The 22,822-nt window shown below is 44.7% G+C and overlaps 1 protein-coding gene across 5 annotated transcripts; it reads right to left on the reverse strand.

The window, feature by feature from the left end:
• Positions 1–7,084: 7,084 nt before the first annotated feature.
• Positions 7,085–21,453, reverse strand: LOC142579444 (uncharacterized). 5 transcript variants are annotated; one of them, XM_075689648.1, is made up of 5 exons: positions 21,293–21,444; positions 13,529–14,740; positions 13,312–13,427; positions 9,517–9,557; positions 7,348–7,418 (listed from the first exon to the last, which is right to left on the reverse strand). In XM_075689648.1, the coding sequence occupies exons 2-4, from the start codon at positions 14,709–14,711 to the stop codon at positions 9,555–9,557; spliced, it is 1,302 nt and encodes a 433-aa protein (XP_075545763.1). In that variant the 5' UTR covers positions 14,712–14,740; positions 21,293–21,444; the 3' UTR covers positions 7,348–7,418; positions 9,517–9,554. The 5 variants fall into 5 exon arrangements, with proteins under 5 accessions (XP_075545754.1, XP_075545727.1, XP_075545737.1 ...); XM_075689639.1 differs by lacking the exon at positions 9,517–9,557 and having other exon boundaries at positions 7,085–7,418; XM_075689612.1 differs by having other exon boundaries at positions 7,085–7,418; positions 13,312–14,740.
• Positions 21,454–22,822: the final 1,369 nt, after the last annotated feature.

Raw genomic sequence — 22,822 nt, forward strand, 5'->3', positions numbered from 1 at the left:
AAGTCAAGGTTAACGCGCTGCCGGAAAGCATCAAAGCGGAGCTGGCCTGGTTTCACCAAAGCTTTTTTGAAGGCTTGGTAGACTCTGCTGCTGAATGCAAATATGCAGCTGGACTTGTATACATGCTTCCCACCAATCTATTTTCTGTGCACTCGCTCAAGGGTCCAAATTTTGGAATGCATCATGTAACTGCGCAAACAACAATTAGGGACAAAGAAGGAAACACACAAGACAGGCGCGGATCTTCAACTGAGATTTACTCCGGGAAATCCCACATTTATACATGTATCATAATCACACTTGCTAATCATCAGACAACCATCACCCGACGTTGGCATGCGGGCGTGAGTGGCGCACAAATTTCCATGTAAATATTTGAACTCTTTATCGCTCAATGACACTGAAGAGCTGCTAATTACGCAGCTGCCAGATTGCATTTTTATACAGTAAGCTTCCTTCTTTGTCTCTTGTTGTTTGTGCGGTTACATGATGCATTCCAATATCGATCACCAACTAGCGCGCGCCTATCCCTGTTAAATCAAGGGTCCAATTAACACAATGTTGTTCCCTTAGTGAATCAAGCCTCGATTGTTCATGCTCAATTAAAGGCTTCTGCAGTGCAGTCTTGGGTGTAGTTGAGAAGGATACTGTAGAACTTGCTAGCATTCTTGTCTCTACTTGCTTTTTTGTAGGCAGTTCAGTTAGTTCAGGAACCATGGGCTGGCTGCATGGGATTTTGCTCTGAAGGCGTTCAGATGTGTTCGTCTGTCAAGGTTGCTGCAGGGCTTGGGAGCCTGCCTACTTCCAGATAGTGGTGCTGCTGAGGACAGTGGGTCAACACAATGAGGAATAGACTGCTTGAATAAATACGTCTCAGTCTGACACGCTTCTTTTGCAGGCTTGGTTGGTGAAGATGCGGTTGAATCTGGTGCTGTAGTACACACCATCGCTGGTATTACGTATGATCCTTTTCTATCACAGGGCACTACACTTGGTTGTGTTTGCTACCGATCGTCTCAATGGGGCACCATCTTCAGCCTTTATCTCACTGGTAAGGCTCACTGTATTTGATAAATTGCACAGTTTTCTGCGCGCATTTCCTTCCCTACGGTTGTTACAAAAATCGTTTCTAGCCCTTCCCACTGCCATCTTAAATATGCTTGTGTGAGAACTCATCTCCATGTCTCGCCAACTGTGTTGTTTGCTTTCTGACAGCTTGTGATGATTTTCTGTCGATGACTAGCACCATTAGAGACAGAGCCCCAGCCAGGCTTCCTTTTGCAGTGCTCTTGTTAAGGCTTCGTGGTGTGCCCACGCATGTAGTCTTAAAGAATGAAGGCACGATAAGCGCTGCGCTTAGCTTCTGAAGGCAATGTAGGTCACCTGGAGGTTGGCTTGGGTCAGGGATTCCTTCCTTATTAGGCTGACCACACGCGATCGGCTGCTGTTTCATGCTTGCTTGACTGAGATCCCGGTAGGTCTGGGGAATGGAAGTCGCAGGTGGGATGATTTTCTTCTTCAAGTTGGTTCTTAAAGTACCAAAAAGGAGGAAGGGAAATCTGTACAGTAGGAAAAGGTATGGCACACTCGGTTAAGGTGTTTCGATCAATGAACTGTTTCGATCCTTGGTTTTAATAGTGCCACTACGTACCACCATACTAGAGTGCAGGGGGGCCGTATTCTTAACCGATCCACTTCGGCTAAAACAACCAATCAGCGTGCACCTGAGTGCGAACTATCGCCAAAGTGCATCGTTTCAGAATATGGCTGCAAGTGGCACAGCTAACACCACAACATGTGCACAGGTGTACACTCAAGCCTCAGCTCATGGCGGATTCCGACAAAACCACCTTAGTCTTGTCGTCTCAGAGATTGGGCAACATGCCGCCGCATCTCGAGGGCAATGAGTGCCTAGCTTAGGCTGTGTGCGTCGTCTTCTCCTTCTTTTTGTGGTTGTAGCCTGTGCGCTATACAACCCGATGATCACGAACCAACAAGCCTAAATTTTCAAATCTATGTGTCTATAGTGGGACAAAAATTTTTTTAAAAACGCACTTGGCAACCAAGGTACACGGACTACGCGGATTTGTGCTACTCTGCCAGCCAATCACAGAAGCATACAAGCCGTAGTCATCCGATTTTTTCAAATGGCTTCATACTTGATACCTCCGGAGCGCCTGCTGTCCTTGAAGAGTCTTTTCATCGGTGGAAGCGATCAGGTATGCAACAGACATGGGTAAAGTGTATGGAGACGGAGCATTTCCTTCTTGAACCGTCTGCCGTACAGTTCATTTCACTGCTGAGCCCGTTTTGCTCATGAAACTTGACAATAAAGAGTTGCAGCAAAGTAAGCATTTTATTTCAGTTCAATAAATTAGGCTTTCACCATTCCACTATATTAGACGGGTGAAAACGTGTAAAATTGCGCGCTTATAATTTTTGTGGTTACTACCTTATTTAGGTAACAGGGAAAATTCAAAGTACGAACTAAGCCTCTCCAAGAAACAGTACTACGCGGTTATGAAGACGTGGGTGGGGCTTCACTGGAGACTTGAGTTGTATTCAACAATAGAGAGTTTTAGATTAGGGGACGCAAGCGGCTTGCGTACACAAGAACTAGAGGCAATGGTAATGCGCATGCGCAGAACCCTACGTCTACGCATGAGCAGTACCGTCGACCCTAGTTCTTGGTACGCAAGATTCTCAGGAGCCTATGTCAGCAGAAGAGCCACCACGTGGAAATGAAGGCAGTCCACCTCTTGAGGTTGAACAAGAATTTGCATTGTGGAGAAGTCACATTCCACACAAGGAATTATTTCATCACCATGCAATAGTTGCAGACCAGGATACACAAGTTGCAACATCGTGTTAGCCTCCTTACAACAGAGAGGGCAAAATACAGTAACGACAAAAACACAGGGACCTGAAGAAGTGAACAGGACTCCATAAGACAGTAGACTCCTATTAAAAGGAACTAAAGAAAGTTATGCAAGGAAGGAAGGAAGGAAATAAATTTTATTCGAGGTCCTGCAGGCCACGAGAGCTTTGGGCTCCCCTGCAGTGGGCGTCTCCCACGACGGAACCGGGAGGTTGAGTTTCCTGGCGGCGTCGTGGACCTGCTGGACAGCCCAGAGTTGGGGAGCAAGTTCTTTGCTCCGGATTGTTTCTTCAAACTTGCGCTTGTCTTGCTCGTAGTTTATGTGAGCTTGCGAGCACAGCCAGAGTAGATGATATACGTTAAGGGATCTATTGCAATTGGTGCAATAAGACTTGTCGTAGACCTCAGGGATGTAATGGTGTAGTCTGTAAAGTTATGCAAGACTGCAATTTTAATGACGTCACCTATGTCAGAGAGCAAGCAAAGCAAAAATATCTCACGTACGTCTTCCTACGAGACCAAATTACAAATTTTCAGCGCAAGAATCCAACATGGACAGAAGATGTGAGACACTGCATAGTGTGTCGACATCTGTCAAGCAAAGCTTACGAGCATGCTAGACTAGAAAAGCTACTTAAATTACCCAGCAGAAACACACTACAGAACTTCACAGAGAGCAGTTGTGGAAATGCCGGCTTCAATGACTTCATAAAAGCACGGTTAAAAGGCAGAGAGTGATAAGCTTGAAGCACCACAGTCCCGGGTTTGCTCTGTAATAGTTGACGAGATGAGGATTAAGCTAAAGCTACAGTATAATAAACTTGGAAGGCTGCTTTGTTTACCAAGTAGACATGAATTAGAATGAAGTCCAAGTGAGCCTGTACTGGCAAATTCCTTGCTTTGTTTTTTGATCAATGGACCTTCTACAGCATACAGAATACCAGTTTCTTACTTCTTTTACCAAGAGTCAAATGGCCTCCAGCTGTCAGAACTGGTTTGCTATGTTATGAAGGAGGTTAAAGACACCCGTTTCAAAGTTGTTTATTTGTTAACCGACAACCACAAGTTTAATGTGAGTGCAATGAGTCTTGTGTAGTAGTTTTTTAAGGTACCGCATTGAACATCCAAATGACAGTGACACGCTTCTGTTTTTAAGCTTTGATTATTGTCACATATCGAAAAACGTAAGATCCCATTTTCTGCCAAGAGATTTTGGGAAAAATGATGAAATTTCATCATTTGATTTAAAGAAGCTCTACAAGATGCAGAAGGCGTGGATAGTAAAGCCTGTGAGAAATTTGAGCAGGAAAAATGTGTTTCCAAGCAATATAAAATAAATGAATGTGAAGTGAGCTGTTGAAGTGCTGGCTCCAGATCTGACATCAGCTCTTGATTTCCTGTAGGAGCAAGCAGGTCACGGCTGCCACCCTTACTTCGCTGCTGCAGGGCCATCAATTTTGTTCATGAAGAACATTTACCGACATCAGTACACTCACCAGGACTGCCCCGATGTTAGGCACTACGATGATGCTGATAACAGTCCTCTCGAATGGTTGGAGGTAACTTTGCCATTGTACATCGAGGAGCTCAAGAAAAATTCTACTTCACCCTGTCAGTTCCTAAAAAATTAAATTTGTGAAGCATTGTTGCTCACCACATATTACACTGTAGCGTGCATACACTACTTCCTTGGCTCAGAGGATTTCTGCTTTGTGCTAACACAAAAGTTCAGCAGTGACCCTATTGAGCGATTGTGACATTGAGAAGGTTACTTGGTTGCGATGACCAGTTGGATGGGCGTTCAGCCATTTCAGAGCTGAAAAAGCTCCACAAGACTGGAATTGCGACTCCTTCGGAGAACGGCAATGATTTGCACAAGCAGGAGCTTGGTCATGTCGATGCACTGCCAGCTCCAATAGCCTCACTACCCATGCAGTCTTTGGAGTGAACAGAGATTGCTGTAAAAGAGCCATACCACATGAAGCAAAATGCAGTGCCCATATATCAAAGCCTACAGGTGTCAGCAACTGTGTACGTCGGCGCGTACGCAGCCCGCGTGGTCGGAGAACAAGTGGAGTTAAAGGACTGTTGCTCTCCGACGATAAAGCCTGTCAATTCAAAGACATCAGTACATAATGAGAGCAGCATTCCGGGCAAGTTGGTAATCCATTGCTTAAATGATATTGCGCGACATAAAAACGACACGGACGTGAAAGAAGACGACACACCAAGCGCAAACTTTCCACACCAAGTTTGCGCTTGGTGTGTCGTCTTCTTTCACGTCCGTGTCGTTTTTATGTCGCGCAATATCATTTAAACATCAGTACAGAGGTGGGCTTTTGTACCAGTCTGATTTATATGTTCTCGAGATGTTGAGAATGTTTGTGGATATTGCCTTGCGGGAACATCCAACACTGGACAAGCCCTTGAAGACTCTGCTGAATGTGGCAGTACCAGCAGTAATTAAATAAGGCCTTCTGCAGTGCAGGACCACTCACAGCCAGCACCACAAGGACTTACCGTAGTTGAGTTTGTGTGTTTCAAATTTATCAAACCACTGTTTGTGAACTATGCTAGTGCAGCCACCAACAAGAATGATAAATATGTTAAATTGAAAACGAGCCCTCAGTACTTTGTAGGTCTGAACTGTATCAATGAAGTGTTTGCAATAAGATATTTACTCGCATCTTGCTCATTCAAGGCATGCGGTATTTTCTTGGTCATTAAATAATTGTTTCTATATTTCCTGGTCACCAAGCCACACGGACATGGTAGAAGGTCCAAAGCTTTCTGGGTATGAATATTTACATAGGCCACAGCACTCGTCTGATGCAAAAGAACTGGAGAAAACTCGTCTGAAAGTCGTAAAAATAGTATGCTATCACAGTGCACAGAAGGCCGGCTCACACTAAGAAATTCCAGCTTTATATAGAGCATCCTGGCAAGCATTTTTTGGCAAAATATCACGTCTGTAAGAACACTTGCCGACTTCCATATTTTCTGCACTTTCCTACGGTAACCAATGAATTATTCACTGCAAACGCTACAACAGCAGTAAATAAACTTTCATGTTTTTGTCTCTGCTATGTACGTGCAAAGCACAACCCACTTTCACGCTACAGTTGCTGCAAACGCGCCCGACCCTGCAGAGACTGCATTCGAAACACTACTATAGTACTCTGCAGCGTTATAAACGAGGCTCTTGTCAAATAGTGGATTGGTGTTCTACCATCGCAGCAATTAAAAACAGCCGAAATTGCGGCCACCACACAGACAAGAGTTGCGGAGGCACTTTACATCGGTGGCACTCGGTGAAATGAGCGGCGGCAGTTCGCAGCTCTGCCCACAGCTCCTCTCAATTGTTGTCTTGGCGTCTTGACAGGCAGAAAGTTTATCGAGGAGGCTACGGCGATTTCAGTGCATGGGCCCTATCGGTAGCGTGTCCTCTAGAGTTAGTAGAGTAGCTCCGTGGGGCCCCTAGTCCAGGGCTCCACTTGCTTTAGCGGCTCGCTAGACTTGGTCTAGAAGAGCCAGTTGGCTATCCTGATCCTTGTCCGTAAGCCACGCGTCCCACTGCGTGTTAAAATCTTGTGTTTTCAGTTGTGTGGAATTTATATCTGTCGCTCTGTTTGGGCACATCCAAGTGATGTGCAGTAAATTTGGGCTGTCACCGCACCACGGGCGTTCATCAGTGTATTGTGTGTGGTGAATACAGTTAAGTGTATGTAGGTTTAAGTGCGTGTGTGTTTGAAGTCAGCGCCAACTCCTCGCCTGTTGACTGTTTAAATTTGGGTGCGGGTGATCATATTGCCTCCGGTCCTCTCTCTGGTGTTCGAGGATGTGGCGCGGTGTAGAGGGGGGCGTTTCACTCGGGACGTGGAGATCTCAGCAGAAGTAGCAGCCAAACGAAGACGTTGCTGAGGTTGATCATGCAAGCGCTGATATTGGCCTGCTCCCCACTTCAACTGAGGCTGTAGCTGCCTTGGCCCTTTTACGTCACTACTGCGGCACAATAGAAGGCACCGGCCTATTGCTTGTGGATCGTTCAGACTACGTTGTGGATGCCATGGTTAAGCACGTCGCTACCAGTAAGAAGCAAGCTACAGTGCTGCAGTACTTCAGCCAAAGAAACAAATACTTTGTGTCAAGTTTCAAGCAAGTATTACTGTGTCACGATTACTTCATTGATTGATTTGTGCAAGTTCCTTATGCGTTTTTACATGATTTTATAAATATAATTCGGGCTACGTACAAACTATTTCGCAGTCACTGTGTTGTTCGATATATCAACGTTAGGCTGTAGTCGATGTTGACAATGTCCCCCTTGTGGAGAACTTGGTTGAGTTTGCTCACGGCCGTCCTGCCGTCCCTGTAGAAGCAGTCCACAACGACCGTCACCTCCCAGATAGTCTGCCCCTCTCTGGCTTCCACCATGGCGGAAGAGTCAAAGACTTGCACCAGTGTGTCCTTTCTGCCCGAGAAGACATAGACTAGGCTCCAGGGGGGGCCCAGCTGCAGTGGATTTCCCATTCATGGTAGCCTGCAAAACATGTGTTTGCATTTTGACGTACATGGAACAGGAACTGTGAAACAAGATTAACCGTGAAGAAAAGCAATCAGTTTTAAATTACAGTTTTCTTTCTCTATTTCTTCCACACTACAGGTGCTTCCTTGCCAAGTACACAACTTGGGTAACTGGATATGTGCCATGGGGTATGTTGCCCATTCTTCGCCAATCCCCCAGAATGGACATGTGCCACTGTGACGCAAGGGGCGCAGAAGCCTTAAATGTATTTACATGCATATCTGTTATATTCCTCCGTGCATACGACCCTTATCAACACATGCTTTGACACAAAAAGCTAACAGCTCGTAACAGTAATCGTGTTCACGATTGCGCCGGTGTCAAAAATTTTCACCAGCAGCAAAGCCGAACATAGTAAGTTACTGCAATTTTAGCTCTATGTTTGTCTCGTTAAGCTCTATGCCACCAGGTGGCTGCACCGCTCAGGCCCCTCAAGCTTATGCCCTCATCTATCGGCAATCCACCCAAACCACCCCCATTTGCCGGAATAGTGGACACGCTAAATGTCTCTATATATATTGAGGCTGTATGTGTGTCATTCACCGCCGCTGCTACTTCTCCAACTCAAACAAGGTTTACAACACTTAGGTTCAAACACTGGATTGGATCTGCAAATTTCCTTTGAAGCCAGATGTGTATGTTTGCCTTTTGTCTGTAACGCCCCTTTTCGTGGTCCCACCAGTCCACCTCACCTCTGCTATGCTGGCATGCTGTGCTACTGAGGTTCACTGTTCTGCCAAACTACTGGCATAGCAGGATGTGACATTTGTAACTACGTACCACGGTTTTGCAACTACAGTTTTGTGATGCTTTAAGAACCCTTCCTCTCCTCCCAAAAACAGTCATAGTACCATCCACATACGGCTGTCACTGTTACAACAGTGACAACCAATATCATAGGACATGCAACATTGCTCTTATCAATATTGCTCATGTCAATATTGTCTCGTCAGTTAGAGTCTATTACACCATAGCAAAGTACGAGCACAGTGGCAAGTAGTCATACATGGCTCTCAGCCTCTGCTTACGGGAAGCAGATGAAAAAAGCAACATGTGTCTTCCATGCGTGGCCTAGACCATAGCTTCCTAACACAACTTGAGCATGCAAATCTTGCTGTGTGGTTGCAGTAACCGAACATAAGACTTGGCAAGAACGAGATTCGATAAAAATAGGAGCAATATTTTTCAACAAGGTTCAAAAGAGTCTATTAGTAACAATGACTTTTCTTGTGTTCCAACGTGCACATACATGCTTACAAATCGGCTACAGCTCTGAGCAGTGATGTATACCATGCATTGTGATCAGGGTGTTCCCATTTCCACTTCACTTTGTGCTGATAGCAAGAAAATGAAATTCTACTTTCGTTTACATTAATAATAACCAATTGTGAAAGACCTAACAGCGCCATCATAAAAGCCTTACAGTAAAATCAATCGGTAATAATCACTCTTAACCATTAGATTCTTTTTAGTGCCAAAACAAACATTTTTAAACATACATTACTGCCTCATACCATGTTAACTTTCAGCGATACTTGAAACTAGGCTAGTAGGTGAAGTTTCATGACTCTTACGCCAACGTAAGAACAGCAACACAAACACGAAGAAACAAGACTGAACACTTATTCTTGTTCCTCCTTATTTTAAATAATTTTTTTTCTCATTTCTTATGCAAGCATAAGAACAGCAACACAAACACGAACAAAGAAAACTGAACACTTATTTTTGTTCCTCATTATTCTAAATTTTTTTTTTTGCATGAGTATGCACTACGACAAAGTAAATTCATGTTTTTTCTTGTCCATGTCCTTGTTCGCACATGCTAGTGCAGGAGCTTTCCAGGCTAGTTTTCAAATTTCTCATCCATATTTTGCACGCTGTAAATGCGTCTTTCTAGCATCTCATTCTTTAACATATCAAAATTCCAGTGTATGCTGTTATTCCATTTTGGTGTTCTGACTGCCTCGTCCCCTGTCTGTTTTACAAACCATCTGTATGTTGTAAAATAAAATATTGTGCCCAGAGGTCAAAAGTCACTTGTCCTACCACTTACATTGCCAGTGGCAGGACCCGAGGGTAGTGATGGGCCGCTTACTGAAACACAACATTAAAAAATATTAGCGAATGCATGAGGACAGGCGAGGAGGTACTTTCCTTTGCCGTGGACACCATATCCTCCTTAGACTAAAAGACAAGTGAGCTGTTTAATTGCTTCACAAGTTCGGTTCTTACTGACTGCTGTGTTAGCAACGTGAAAAACCCATTTTTTAGTTTAATTACCACAGTTAGATGCTGATCGCAGCATCTCCACGCACACGGAGAAAGTAACTCTTGTTACAAGGCTCGAGAGATGGTGCCACCATCCTGCAAGTGCAGTGTTGCACACTGGCCACGCGCCCCTTCTGTAACCTCCGCTCCCATTGTCACGGCAGCCCTCCTCCTGCATGAACTCTGAGCAGACGACATATTAAGTTGCGTCTGGCACTCCCGCTCCTCTCCTGCTGGTTGGCGGCCCCGTCTCAAAACACTCTCTCTGTACCTCCATGTAACTACATCAATTCCTGTACACTACATGCTTAATAAACCCAGTTAACCTCCGTTAACAAAGTCCACTGTTATATCGTCCACTATACAAGACATAACGAAATGACTGTCAATTCATGTTCTTGTCGTAAAAGCTGCTTTTCTCTGCTTAAACAAAGATGAACATTCAACACCATGGCTTCCCTCGTCAACTCGCGGTATTTGAAACATTCTTCATGGGTGCTTTTTGTCATTTCTGCCTACGCAATGGTATAGATCAAGCTAGTGCCAATTTTTAGGAAAGCTGATGGCACAAATGAGCTCGAACCACTTTCACACAGTTGCGCAAGCGCCAGACTTTATATCCTGGACGAATATGCCACATCTCTTCCGAGCTAACTTTGAGAAGTATTACAGGCAATGTGCATTACAAACAACAAGAGGTCTCATGAGGTTCGCATTATTCATAATCAATCCTACACTGTCTGTATGTTACTACCTATACTATAACCTTGAAATTTTACAACGAATTTAAAGATTCTGATTCTGAAAAAAATGTGGAACAGTGACTGCACTCTAAAAGTCAGCACTCTTTGGGGCTTATCTTGTCCCAAACCAATAAATGCCGTCTACCTTGCTTGGCTTTTTTTAATGTTGTGTGCCCTTTACTTTCAGGTCAGGAACGTCAAGTGCCTATTAACAAGCGGTAGCATTGTTGAAAGGATAATGAGCAGTGTTAAAGAGAGGAAATGCATGCAAGATGGATGAGGATTATTGCTTGGGGACAAGATAAGTGCCACAGAATAATGAATGGAATAATAGGTATTGATTCATAGTTTTAAAGCGCAAAATACGAAGATGAAGGGGAGACACGGAGCTACAGCACTGTGCACTGAGTATCAACTGACGTTTCTTTATTGGAACAAGCATTTTATATTGATGCAGATAAAGTAAAACCTTGTTAACCTGTACCCGCTTAAACAGCAGTATCGTTTTAAATGTAGTAAAGTCAAGTCCGAAACTCAGTGGTTATTGAAGATGATGCGTTTTGTATTTGCATAAACCGTACCAGCTTATTGCATATGTATCGGTTAACACGTAGTATTTGCACTTGTAGCACAATCACGGCAGTAGGTCAGCCAAGCAGAACAAGCCTCAGAGATCAGAACGGCCTCCAAGCACAAACGCAGAAGGCGCCTGGGAGGGTGAAGCCACCGTAACAACAACATCATTTCGGTGCCGAGCCAGAGAGCGTTGCGGATGGCTAGTGGTGGCCTGTGTTGTGGTGTCGTGCAAGCTACAACTCACGTCCTGCCGGAGCTCACGGAGCTCAGACACACCCCGGGCACTCAGCATAAAAGAAAAATTATAAATCGTTTGCGTGGCACAATATCGGTGCTGGCACGCACGAGGAATCTGCTCTTGACTACGGTGTGTGGCATTTCGAATGCAAAGAAGAAGATGCTTGGCAGTGCTGCTGGAACTGCGAAAAGATGTCGGCTACGAGGTTCAACTTTTCGAGGATAATCTTTTCGCTATTGTTGCCTCTGTTATTGCCAGAGTGTCGCCTAATGACAGTGATGAGCACGACACAGAAAGCGACAGCACGGGCGATTCAGGCCCGACAGTGCCAGAAGCTGCACATTATACGTCAGCCTCATGCGAGTGTTAGCTGAGCTTAAGGCAGTTTGTCGTCGTTGCTAGGCTGCTGCGGCATCAAACGAAAATAACAGACTTTTGTCACGCGAAATGAATAAATACTGCACGTTTTTTGCCCTTTTATCGCACTCCCTCTGAGTTTCGTTTCTCGCAGGTAACAGGGCGATCTCAGGCTATTTCGGTTACGCAGTACTACCGTTTAATGCATACTTTTTCCAAGCTCCGGCCAATTACGGTTTAACGAGGTTTCACTGTATGTTTGTTAGATATATAGTGGTGTGATAGCGTGTCATTATGGTGAGCATGTGTGAGAAGGTGCTTGGCATCTTTATAAAATGCTTCTTTCAATAAAGCATCAGTCAATAGCCAGTGCATAGTCCTCTCAGTTCATTTCTTGCCTTCATCTTCATATTTTGCACTGAAATAATTATGACGCCCCAGAGAGCATGCATTTTTTTCATGTACCCCTACAGTATGTCACCAATCAAAACACACGCCAAGCTCATCATCTTCCTTGTCAAACAATCTCTCTCCAAGCGAATCTGCCGACGGCCATTTGGAGCAACTGAGTCCTGGAGGCAGACTGCTAGCTTTCGATTTCTGGATGTCAGCAAGGTTGCAGCTTGGAATACTGCCTAACCCTCCTTGTCCATAGCCGTGAGACAGTGGTTCACCGTATACAGCCATGCCCCGAATAAAGAAATATGCATTGCAGCTAGCTGCTTTTGGTTGTGTGTAGTCAGCTATATGTAAAGATGCAACTTTATTCATTCCGTTTACGTAATTCTATACCTGTGGGCCTGCTGTGCTGATCGATTGCACATTTTAATAAAAAGAGGGAAAGGGGGGTATGCAAAAAGGTAACACAACACAAGCAAAGCCTCTATCCATGTTTCAAAAATCAGAGTTACGATATCTCGAGGCCGATTTGGCTTCTGAGAAAGAAGCTGAATTGCCATCGCAACAGGACTCTGATTTTAGAAATTGGATGGAGATATTTCTCCATTATTGTCTCACTCAAATAGGTTCTGTCGCTCAGATTCACAGCTCACCTTCAGATTCAACACACACCGAACATATTCACAGACAGACTCAGATTTCACAGACAGATTTCAGTCAAAGATGTTTAGATATATCAGAAAAGACAACAAAATGTTAGGCCTGTATTACAGCACCCACACCAGAGAACCTGCCTCACAGGCCACATAAAACACAGCTAAAGCTCTCCGATGACTGCAGTTCATCCAGCCATGTACTGCGTATGCATGGGGTGAAGGACAAAGGTATAGCCTGTGCAGACAATTCGAGGCATTTTCATGTCAGATGCTAACGGCAGAAATGAAACGTTAAATGTTCGGTATGCTACGTTCACACCTAGCAGGCAACGCTGCGGTGCTAAAGAGGTTCCGATCTACGATGCTACCCACGTCACATAGTAGCATCATATTTATCAATTATTTCGTGTGTGATGCACTATTTTTTGGTCACGAATAGAGCAGTGAGACAAGTTGCTCTAGCCTTCATAGCGTTCGCCTGCTATGTGTGAAATGTGCTCTGCTGTGCTTAGCATTCGGTCGTGGTTTGTGCAAGTAGACTAGGTTCACATAACTTAAAATGGCGACAGAAATGCAGTTTGAACCACACATTCAACCTTTCCACAACTTACGGCAGTGCGCTGAGCTTGCCAGGTGCTACAGGGATGACTTGCTGCACCACCCTGGCCTTCAGCAGCGGGCCAGACTCTGAGGGACTCGTTTGATGCACGTTTGAAGGCCTTTCGCCCTGCAACACAAAGCGGCAGCACACCTCTACCTTCCCGCCAACCGTACCGACCATGTCAATTCGAATGATGTCGTTTTCTCGGAGGATATTCTTGAAATTACCTAGGAGGGGCACGTGCACGTTCTTGTAGAATGTGAAGAACTCCACATTCCTGCATCCCTCCGGCTCCTGCACCTCGCACATTGCGCTGTTGTCGTTCACAGCTTTGAGGTTGCTGTGCGGGTAAACCCCGATCGAATGGGCAATGTTGGGAGCGGAGCAGAACTTGGGAGGTGTGTTGAAGATGCCGAGATCTCCCGCTTCCAGGTCATCAGTGCCTGTGGGCATTTCGCTCATGGCAAGAGCGAGGCCGTTGTGAAACGCGCTTTCGCTCTGCTCGACAGGGAAGTGCTCGGGCCGTTCACCAGTCCACGTGAACATAGCTACCCACATGTCGCATTCTACTGCGATGGCGTCTACAAAGGCATCTACATCTTCTAGGACAGCACTCTCCTTGAACAGCTCACTCAATGACCTTATCTTCCTTCCGTTGGAGTATGCTGCTGTGTTTGGCATTAGCACCATGACGTTGGGTTCAACAGCAGACACCAGACCCGTAATCTTGGAGTTCGGGAAGAATGCGCCTTTGATGCCAAACAGCTTCCTCCGCGCAAAGAACTCCTTTGGGTCAAGCAGAAGCTCGGCGATATCGTTGTTGGATAGAAAAGCCTCGTTTCTGCTGTCGCTGACCTGGACAAGTTCGGCACATTGCACTTTGTTGACATTGGTGGCCCACCACTTGGTGTAGCTGGTCGGCTTTGGATTTGGCTGGGCATCAAAGTGAACCTTGTCCCCGACACTAAACAGGTCATTCAGGCTCTTTTCTGGCTGAAGCAGGGACATGTCAACGTTATCAATAAAAAAGTAGGCATGCTCTTCATTGCCTTCACCGAATAATATATATGCATGGCTTAGATTGATGGCTTGGATTGTACCACGAAGTCCATTTCCTATGCCGTCACTACCTGGTCGGTACACTGCCTCCTTTGGCGTGGGATCGCTCGTATTTGCCATTTCTCTTAGTAGTTCTATACAAGTGGCCTGATACTTGGCTCTGTGGCCTGGCGGACTTTTGACCAACCGTATGGTTTCAGTTGTTGCACCTAACCGGCCCCGGACTGATGGTGGAAGTTGGGAAAGAATGCCTTGGATCCTGGTGAGAGGTGTGCCTTTGTCGGCTCTCGTGGCGTCGTTGAGGTGCTCACACATAGTGCCCAACACAGTGTCATCATCCTGTGTGGACATGGCAGCTGGCAGGAGGTTTCAGGTGAACACTGCAGCAGGAAGAATTTTTTACAATCATGCAACCAATGCCAACAATAAAAAATATGCATCCAGATGATCCACTAGGTAGTATATTCTTTAAAAGTTTCATTATCTTCAGCTGTAGTTATCAAAGTCAGAAGAATTTATTGAGTGGTCACTGAGCCTTACAGTGGAACTGCAACAACTTGTCTTGCACTTCTTTTTATTTATTTATTTATTTATTCTTTGCTTTATTAGTAGTTAGTGTCCACAATCATAGTATATCAGGCATAAATTTCCCGGATTCAAAAGAAATCATAAGTTACAAAAACTTTTAATGCAAATAAATTAAAGCGCAAGCTAAATGGAACATTGCTTCTCGGCGTAGAGTGTGTTTACAAGGGTTCCGTCCCATACGAAAATGAGGGGGTGTGGAGATCAAAGCAGCAATTTGATCATCTCACCAAAAGCTTTACATGATAATAGAGGAGTTAATAGAGGAGAGAAGGTCGCGGTATGTTCCGAGACAAGCAACAGCAGAGGACCGGACCAAGCTCCCAGTGTCAAATGTGGAGAAGCGCAGAGTAAAACCAGAAAGAATGACAGGTGCGCTGCTCATCCAGCTTTCGGTGAGACGGTCACTGCGTGACTCGCAACAATTGTATACCAGGCTGACCGGCAAATGTGAAAGTCGTTTGTGACGCCCTTCCTCTCCTTACTTTCCTGACCATGTAAAGGAACCCTCGTAACCACTCCCTACGCCAAGAAGCCAAACTCCATTTGGTGACAGCTAGGATGGATAGTTAGATAGGAATGATGACAATCTTGTGTGGAATAAACTTGGTTGACTGGACTGATTGATTGTTCTTCTTCGTGTCTCATCGTTCCTATGGTCTTGTTTTTTTCCTCTTGCATTTGGCACGTTTTGAACTGTTTGCATCAAAAAAGTTCATAATAACCAAAGATTTGTCGCATGTTGAAGGAAATCCAGCACCATAATGTTGCGACGTGACCAGCAATTATCGAATAACACAATAAAATAGTAGTGCTATAAAGTTTAAAAAGGCTACTTATATATAGTGCGTCAAACAGCTTTTCCATTCATTTCTTCTTGCCATTACAAGTTTGAAAACAACTGAAAGTAAAAGGCAGAGCATAGTAGTCACAATTTATTGTATAAATAAAGGAGGACCAAAGGGGGAATGAAAATGCCGCATACATAGCAACTTCCTCGCTTTCCTGGGAGCACCTCAAATGTCTAATAACTGTGAAAAAAGTGCAGCGCAATGAAATAGAGAGAAAGGAAAGATATAGCAATATTGTAAAAAAAAAAGGAAGTAACTACTGAGACAGAACAAAAACTAATAAAGTAATATGCAATAAAGATGTCAGATAGTACTTTTCGCAATGGGTAAGTATACAGGATGCCATTTTTTTTTAAATTATACAGAATTTTTTAGAAAACATCTGTGGCAACAGAATAATTCTAGTCATTGAGCTGGGTTACTTGAGGTGAACACTGCTTGCACGAAACATTGAGATGTATAACTGACCAATTAAAAACCATCTCTAATTTAAGTTTTGAACTAATTACATTATGGCGCATTGCAATTTACGAATTGTAGCGAGTTTGCAAGGCATATCCGCTAGGAAATAATTCTGAGGATGGCATTGGTTTAGATACACATACCATCAAACTTGCAGTAAAAATGCACTGTTGTCCCACTTTTTAAGGAACATGCCATTTATGCACTGAAGCACAAAAATAAATGGAACACTCATGTTTTTTTTTGTACATTTTTGGGAATTAATATCTCAAAACTGGTGTCATCCCGAAAATTCGTTCCAAGTGGATACACTTTGCAAACTCACTGGCTACAATTTGCAAACTGAAATACGTGTATTGAAGTAATTAGATAAAAACCTAATTAGTTCAATTTTCTTAACCGATTATAGATTTTGATTTCTTGTGCAAGTAATTTCTTTGAGTAGTTCAGCTCAAGGACTAGAATTGTGTTATCTGCCACAGTTGATTAGTAAAAATTCTTTATAGCATAAAAAAAACATGCACCCTGTAGCCTGTACCAGGAAGTCAATGTACAGCATAAAAATTTGACAAGCATTCGATCTGCACAAACTACCCTTTTTACACCATTCTAAAGCACACTTTTTTCAGAAAAATTAGCTAACATTATGTGCACATTGAAATCTAGCATGAACAAAAACTGAAACGTGTGGTGGATCCAAATCTCAAATCGCACCTCGAACAGCGTTGACGAAAGGTGCCTGTGGCAAAAATGAAATAAAATTATTTTGAGTGCCAACAAATCACTATTTCTCTCTTACCATGAAAATATATTGCGGGAGAACAATTTAAGGGTACTACAGTTGGTACTTTTTTCTTTGTACTATTATACGAAAACCTGCGTGCACATTACAATCAAGAGCACATTAAATATTCAATTTCAGTCTGAAAACTTAACGTGCACATTATAATCGAAGGCTCGTTATAATCGAGTAAATATGGTAATTTTTCTCTCAATTCTAGGTACTTGGTGCACTTCAATGATCAAATCAAATTCAAAATGAATACATCCATTTAACACACAACCATATTACACATATACGGGAGCCACTGAGAGAGGAAATACGAAATTATCGTGCAGGAAGGGCCTGATGGCGAATTAGACGAGATGGCACTCATAACTTTCTGCTACAAATTGGGGTACATCTAAAGAAAGAGCACGAAAGGCCCGCTGCAGGGAGTTGAAAACTTTCACGCGGGGAAGATATATCTCCATAACTTCACAAACAAATACATATGAACCAGGCACTTGCCATGATTCTAAACGAATCCAATGGGGGGGGGGGGGGATTAGGTAAGATAATTTCATAGAGGCCATTCAAGTTCCAATTAAAGTTGGCCTACTAAATAATGCATGTGTACATGCATTTTTTTTCTCTTTTATTCGAAAGCATCAAATGACCCTTTGAGCGAAAAAGCCGGCGTCTGCTGTCTGGACAAGCGAAAAAATTTGGAGGGCGCTAAAAGGGACCCTGAAACGATTTTGACAATATTGTACAAATGTACGAAGTTGTTAGAGTAGGTCCTTCTGATCATTAATTGATGCATCTAGGTGCTCCGCAAAAAGCATGTAATTTATTATAAGATTTTAAAAATGTACATCGCTGCCGATCGCAGCACATCACTCTGCTGAATTTTAAGCCACCCCTACCCATTTGATGTCCTTTTCCCTAATGACATTAGTAGGGCGAGATATCCGACTGGTTTCCCAGGGCGCGTCATCAATAATTTTTCCAACTTTATGGTGAACAAATGTTGTTTGTAATAGTTTGAACGTTAGTTAATATTTCTATAAAAGGAAAATAACAAAGAGAATGCACAAGAACAATTTCTCACTACACTTAAGCGCTTCCGGCACACAGCAAGCATCGTCTGCTTGTGTTACAACGTGCTCCATTTTGAAAAGAGCTCCGCGACCAGAGTCGGTCTCAGTCTTTTCGCGAGCACCATGATTCGACTTTGTTGCGTTGTGGGCTGCAAACGTAGCAACTGGCAATATGTCAAGCTGCGACATCGTGTCCCTCTACAAGGCAGCAGACGAGCGCAGTGGCTGCAGCGCATCGTACTGTCGCTACCTGATCGGTGCCAGGATTTGCGCGTTTGCGGCCGTCAATTTACACCGGAAGATTACTACCACAACAGCGTTTCGCGAGTCCGGTATTCGGGTAAACGCAACAGCAAGGGGACAGGGCCTGGCCATTTGACCGTGCTGTTTCACGAGATGAGTAGAAGCGCAAACATGAATGGTCTGCATGGTGCAGCCACCTGGTGGCACAGAGCTCTACCAAACACTGTAGTAGTAACGAAGCGCATTCTTCATTGCTGCTGGTGTAAATTTTTTGCAGGAGCGTAATCATTAACACATTGTTCTTGTAAATGTTTAAAATGTTTTACACTTGGTTAGAGCAATATAAACGCTTTGTTCAATTGGCTGGTTCAGCTCTGCGCCAATGGGTGGCTAGACCGTGGAGACCGATCAGGCAGCTCACGTACGTCTACGCTAAAGTTCCTTCACCAGCTTGAGTTTATACCTCCACTGTTCCATCGAAACGCCCAGCTCGCCTGTGGTTACCGGAATACCAGACACGTTCGGCACTTCAACAGAATCCTCGTAATGCACGCTGCTTTGATAGCTGTCGTTTGGGGTCAACTGTCAAGCAACTGGTGGAGAGGTTGGTGAGGCTTGACGCACTCACTCCTAGAGAACAGGAAGTAGACGACACGACGTGCCATCACGATGCAGAGCCAGTGAAGGCAGAGCTTAGCCCCGGTCGCTAGGCGAACGAGTTGAGTACAAAATGCATGGCTATGGTGGAAGGTAACTTGTAATCGTCCGTAGCTCTCTTAATATGAGACTCTTCACACGAATTGTGGTGCAAATAATTAACTTTAGCTGTATCCTACGCATCTACAAAATTTTTCCGAACCGTTTCCAGGGCCCTTTAAGCTTCGCCTTTAAGAGTGGTATGCGATAGCACTCAAAGATCCCTGACTGCTTGTCACACTTCCCAGCAACCACAAATTTCTTGCGGATGCGTGGAGGTGAGTGACATCTGGATGGTGTTGTTGCAAGGAACCAAGCGGGCCGCACTGCTCTATGAATGGTAGAAATGCTGGAAAAGGGGTTTGTGTTTGAGTTTCCTCGTAACATAGTTATGTTTTCTGGTATATTCAAATTACAATCTGACGCTATCATGTCTGTAGGTTGTGTTTAGGTTGCACTTTTTGATTTTTCTGACTCTTTACTTTGAGGCATTCAATTAGTACAGTAACGCCTCCGAGCCATGCAGAGGGCCTACATGGTTGTGGTTCGGAATGATTTTTCGCAAAACACTGTCTGACGCAGGCACCGGATTTCTTGCGACAAGGGGCTCTTAATGCGATGTGTTAAAACGGCACCTAAATTCTCACTGGCTATGATGCCTCATCACGAGCGCACCTCGGCGGATCAGAGCGGGCATGGGAACACCTGCTTCTACATTAATGCGCCAGGTGTTGCGCGAGGGAAGAGGGCATCGTCGCGACGCCCCATCACCCTTGCTCTTGGACGCCTGTGTTATCCGCGTGTTCCTTTTCCACGCTGGCTATCGCTTGCGTTCTAACTGTGCCTCGGCATGGCCTCAGTTTATAAGGCCAAATCATAACGTGCCAACCCAAGATTCCCATTAGATTCTATGGCAGTTGGGCAAGGTTGCATATTATGTCACAGTTCGAAGCACACCAGCCTTTTGCCAAGCTAGGAGCCATTGGCCAAGTGCCTCAATGTCTTCACTTGCCCACGAGGAGTTCATAACTCAAAGGACCACTCAGCGGCATTTAACTGGACATGAATGCCTTCACATTCACATTTCTGTCATAAGTGCATGCTTAGGTGCCCTCGGTTTTTTTTTTCCCAGAAGATACGCATCTAAATGTTGATTATGTTAATGATAAGTCGCCAGAAGAAGACAACGATGAGGTGCGCACTTCCTTTTGATGCTGTAAGGCGAGCTAACGGAATAAAAGAAGAAAAAAAGTAAAGAAAGAAAGTGCGCGCGCGAAGGCACTGGCGCTTTTGGCACGAACTCGCCTCACGGATCGAACGCCTCCGCCAGCGCTCGCCCCGACGCCTGAACGCCTGTCTGTTAATATGTTCCTTGTTCCTTGAGTCTATTAAATCGTCGGCAGCCAACCACGGCATCTAGAGACGCAACAGATATATACATTCGATAAGTGTTGCGTCTGTGCAAATTACACACTAGTGATATAAGAGGCACTTTCGATCGAGCGCGTTCGAATTCCTGGATAGCAATGGCTCGAGCTTGCGCAAAGGACCCAATCGAGACCGAGATAGGGAACACCGATCGTGCTCGATCGCGCACAATCAAGCATCAAGAAGGAAAATACACCGAGGCTCCATATTTTTCTCTCGCATATGCGCACAAAGGTCGGACAAGTACGAGAAAGAACCTTTTGAGATCGTGCTCAAAAGAGCGTACGCCATCTTTAGGAACGCGTTCCAGTGCCAATCTGCCCAAGTAATATATAGGGATATTTTTTGCCCAACGCGGTGACGATTTAGCGCCAGCTAGGCGGATTGGAATGTCTACTAAAACCCTTCCGAGAACTGAAGCGACTAAAACGTTTCGCAGACAGTTTACGCCTTAACAAAGTGCGCGTGCGTGGACAGCACACGCACACTAAGACCGCGGCGTCAGAGACACCACGAAACTACACATTCGCCAGGAGATTACATTCATGTGCGATCGCGAAAAATTACACTCACTGAATGACACCATCTAGATATGTAAATTTAAGGCAAAGGCGATACCCTGGATCATACTTCAGCATGGCACCGGCGATCGATCACGGAAGGAACAAAGAATCAAAACTGTCACTGCTTCCATAAATTCAAGTTTCGCGGTAATAGCAGAACTTCCTAGATTAACTTCATGGAGGGGGGGAGAGCTGCAGCACTCTAAGTGCAAGAGGCGTGTGAAATAAAAGATTAGCTTACCAATATATGAATGCCCCTCGGCGATGCACACAGCTCTGAAACAGCGTCCGAACAGCAGGGCACGGAAGACGGAATGCGTGGACCCAGGCCCAGGCCCGCTTGAAGCGCGTGCGTCCGCGCGCGTGCACAACGACGATGCTGATAGGTTATTTGCGACGAGTACTGGTTTCGGTTTCAAAACCTAACCCACCTAAGCCTTTTCGCTTTAACAAGAGGCTTCGGTTTTCCAAGGGGAGACGATGTCGTCAGGCGGAGACTACAAAGAAATACGCAGACAACTACACGTGCCTACACTCTTAAAAAAGTTTGCACCCTTTGGGGGCTGATCTTGGACTCCCACAACGATAATCGTCATCTGTCTTGCCCGCGTTTGATTTCTCGAAAACACTGCACTCGTAACCTTCCTGTCGAGAATGCTATGTCACGATGATAACGACGCGCTAAACGTCAGCAAACACGAAGTACAAATTGCAAAGGCACTGCAGACTGCCATCCGGCTTCTCACGGAAGTCAAGGTTAACGCGCTGCCGGAAAGCATCAAAGCGGAGCTGGCCTGGTTTCACCAAAGCTTTTTTGAAGGCTTGGTAGACTCTGCTGCTGAATGCAAATATGCAGCTGGACTTGTATACATGCTTCCCACCAATCTATTTTCTGTGCACTCGCTCAAGGGTCCAAATTTTGGAATGCATCATGTAACTGCGCAAACAACAATTAGGGACAAAGAAGGAAACACACAAGACAGGCGCGGATCTTCAACTGAGATTTACTCCGGGAAATCCCACATTTATACATGTATCATAATCACACTTGCTAATCATCAGACAACCATCACCCGACGTTGGCATGCGGGCGTGAGTGGCGCACAAATTTCCATGTAAATATTTGAACTCTTTATCGCTCAATGACACTGAAGAGCTGCTAATTACGCAGCTGCCAGATTGCATTTTTATACAGTAAGCTTCCTTCTTTGTCTCTTGTTGTTTGTGCGGTTACATGATGCATTCCAATATCGATCACCAACTAGCGCGCGCCTATCCCTGTTAAATCAAGGGTCCAATTAACACAATGTTGTTCCCTTAGTGAATCAAGCCTCGATTGTTCATGCTCAATTAAAGGCTTCTGCAGTGCAGTCTTGGGTGTAGTTGAGAAGGATACTGTAGAACTTGCTAGCATTCTTGTCTCTACTTGCTTTTTTGTAGGCAGTTCAGTTAGTTCAGGAACCATGGGCTGGCTGCATGGGATTTTGCTCTGAAGGCGTTCAGATGTGTTCGTCTGTCAAGGTTGCTGCAGGGCTTGGGAGCCTGCCTACTTCCAGATAGTGGTGCTGCTGAGGACAGTGGGTCAACACAATGAGGAATAGACTGCTTGAATAAATACGTCTCAGTCTGACACGCTTCTTTTGCAGGCTTGGTTGGTGAAGATGCGGTTGAATCTGGTGCTGTAGTACACACCATCGCTGGTATTACGTATGATCCTTTTCTATCACAGGGCACTACACTTGGTTGTGTTTGCTACCGATCGTCTCAATGG

This window comes from Dermacentor variabilis, chromosome 1 (assembly GCF_050947875.1).
Source record: "Dermacentor variabilis isolate Ectoservices chromosome 1, ASM5094787v1, whole genome shotgun sequence".
In the NCBI taxonomy this organism is placed as follows: domain Eukaryota; kingdom Metazoa; phylum Arthropoda; class Arachnida; order Ixodida; family Ixodidae; genus Dermacentor; species Dermacentor variabilis.

Excerpts from the sequence above, each read along its gene's own strand:
- LOC142579444 (XM_075689612.1), bottom strand. The coding sequence starts at position 14,711 with ATGTCCACACAGGATGATGACACTGTGTTGGGCACTATGTGTGAGCAC. Across the intron at positions 9,558-13,311 it reads GGCAAGCTCAGCGCACTGCC|TAAGCGGCCCATCACTACCC; the intron begins GTAAGTTGTGGA and ends GTTGTGTTTCAG. Across the intron at positions 7,419-9,516 it reads CGGGTCCTGCCACTGGCAAT|GCTACCATGAATGGGAAATC; the intron begins GTAAGTGGTAGG and ends CATGTTTTGCAG.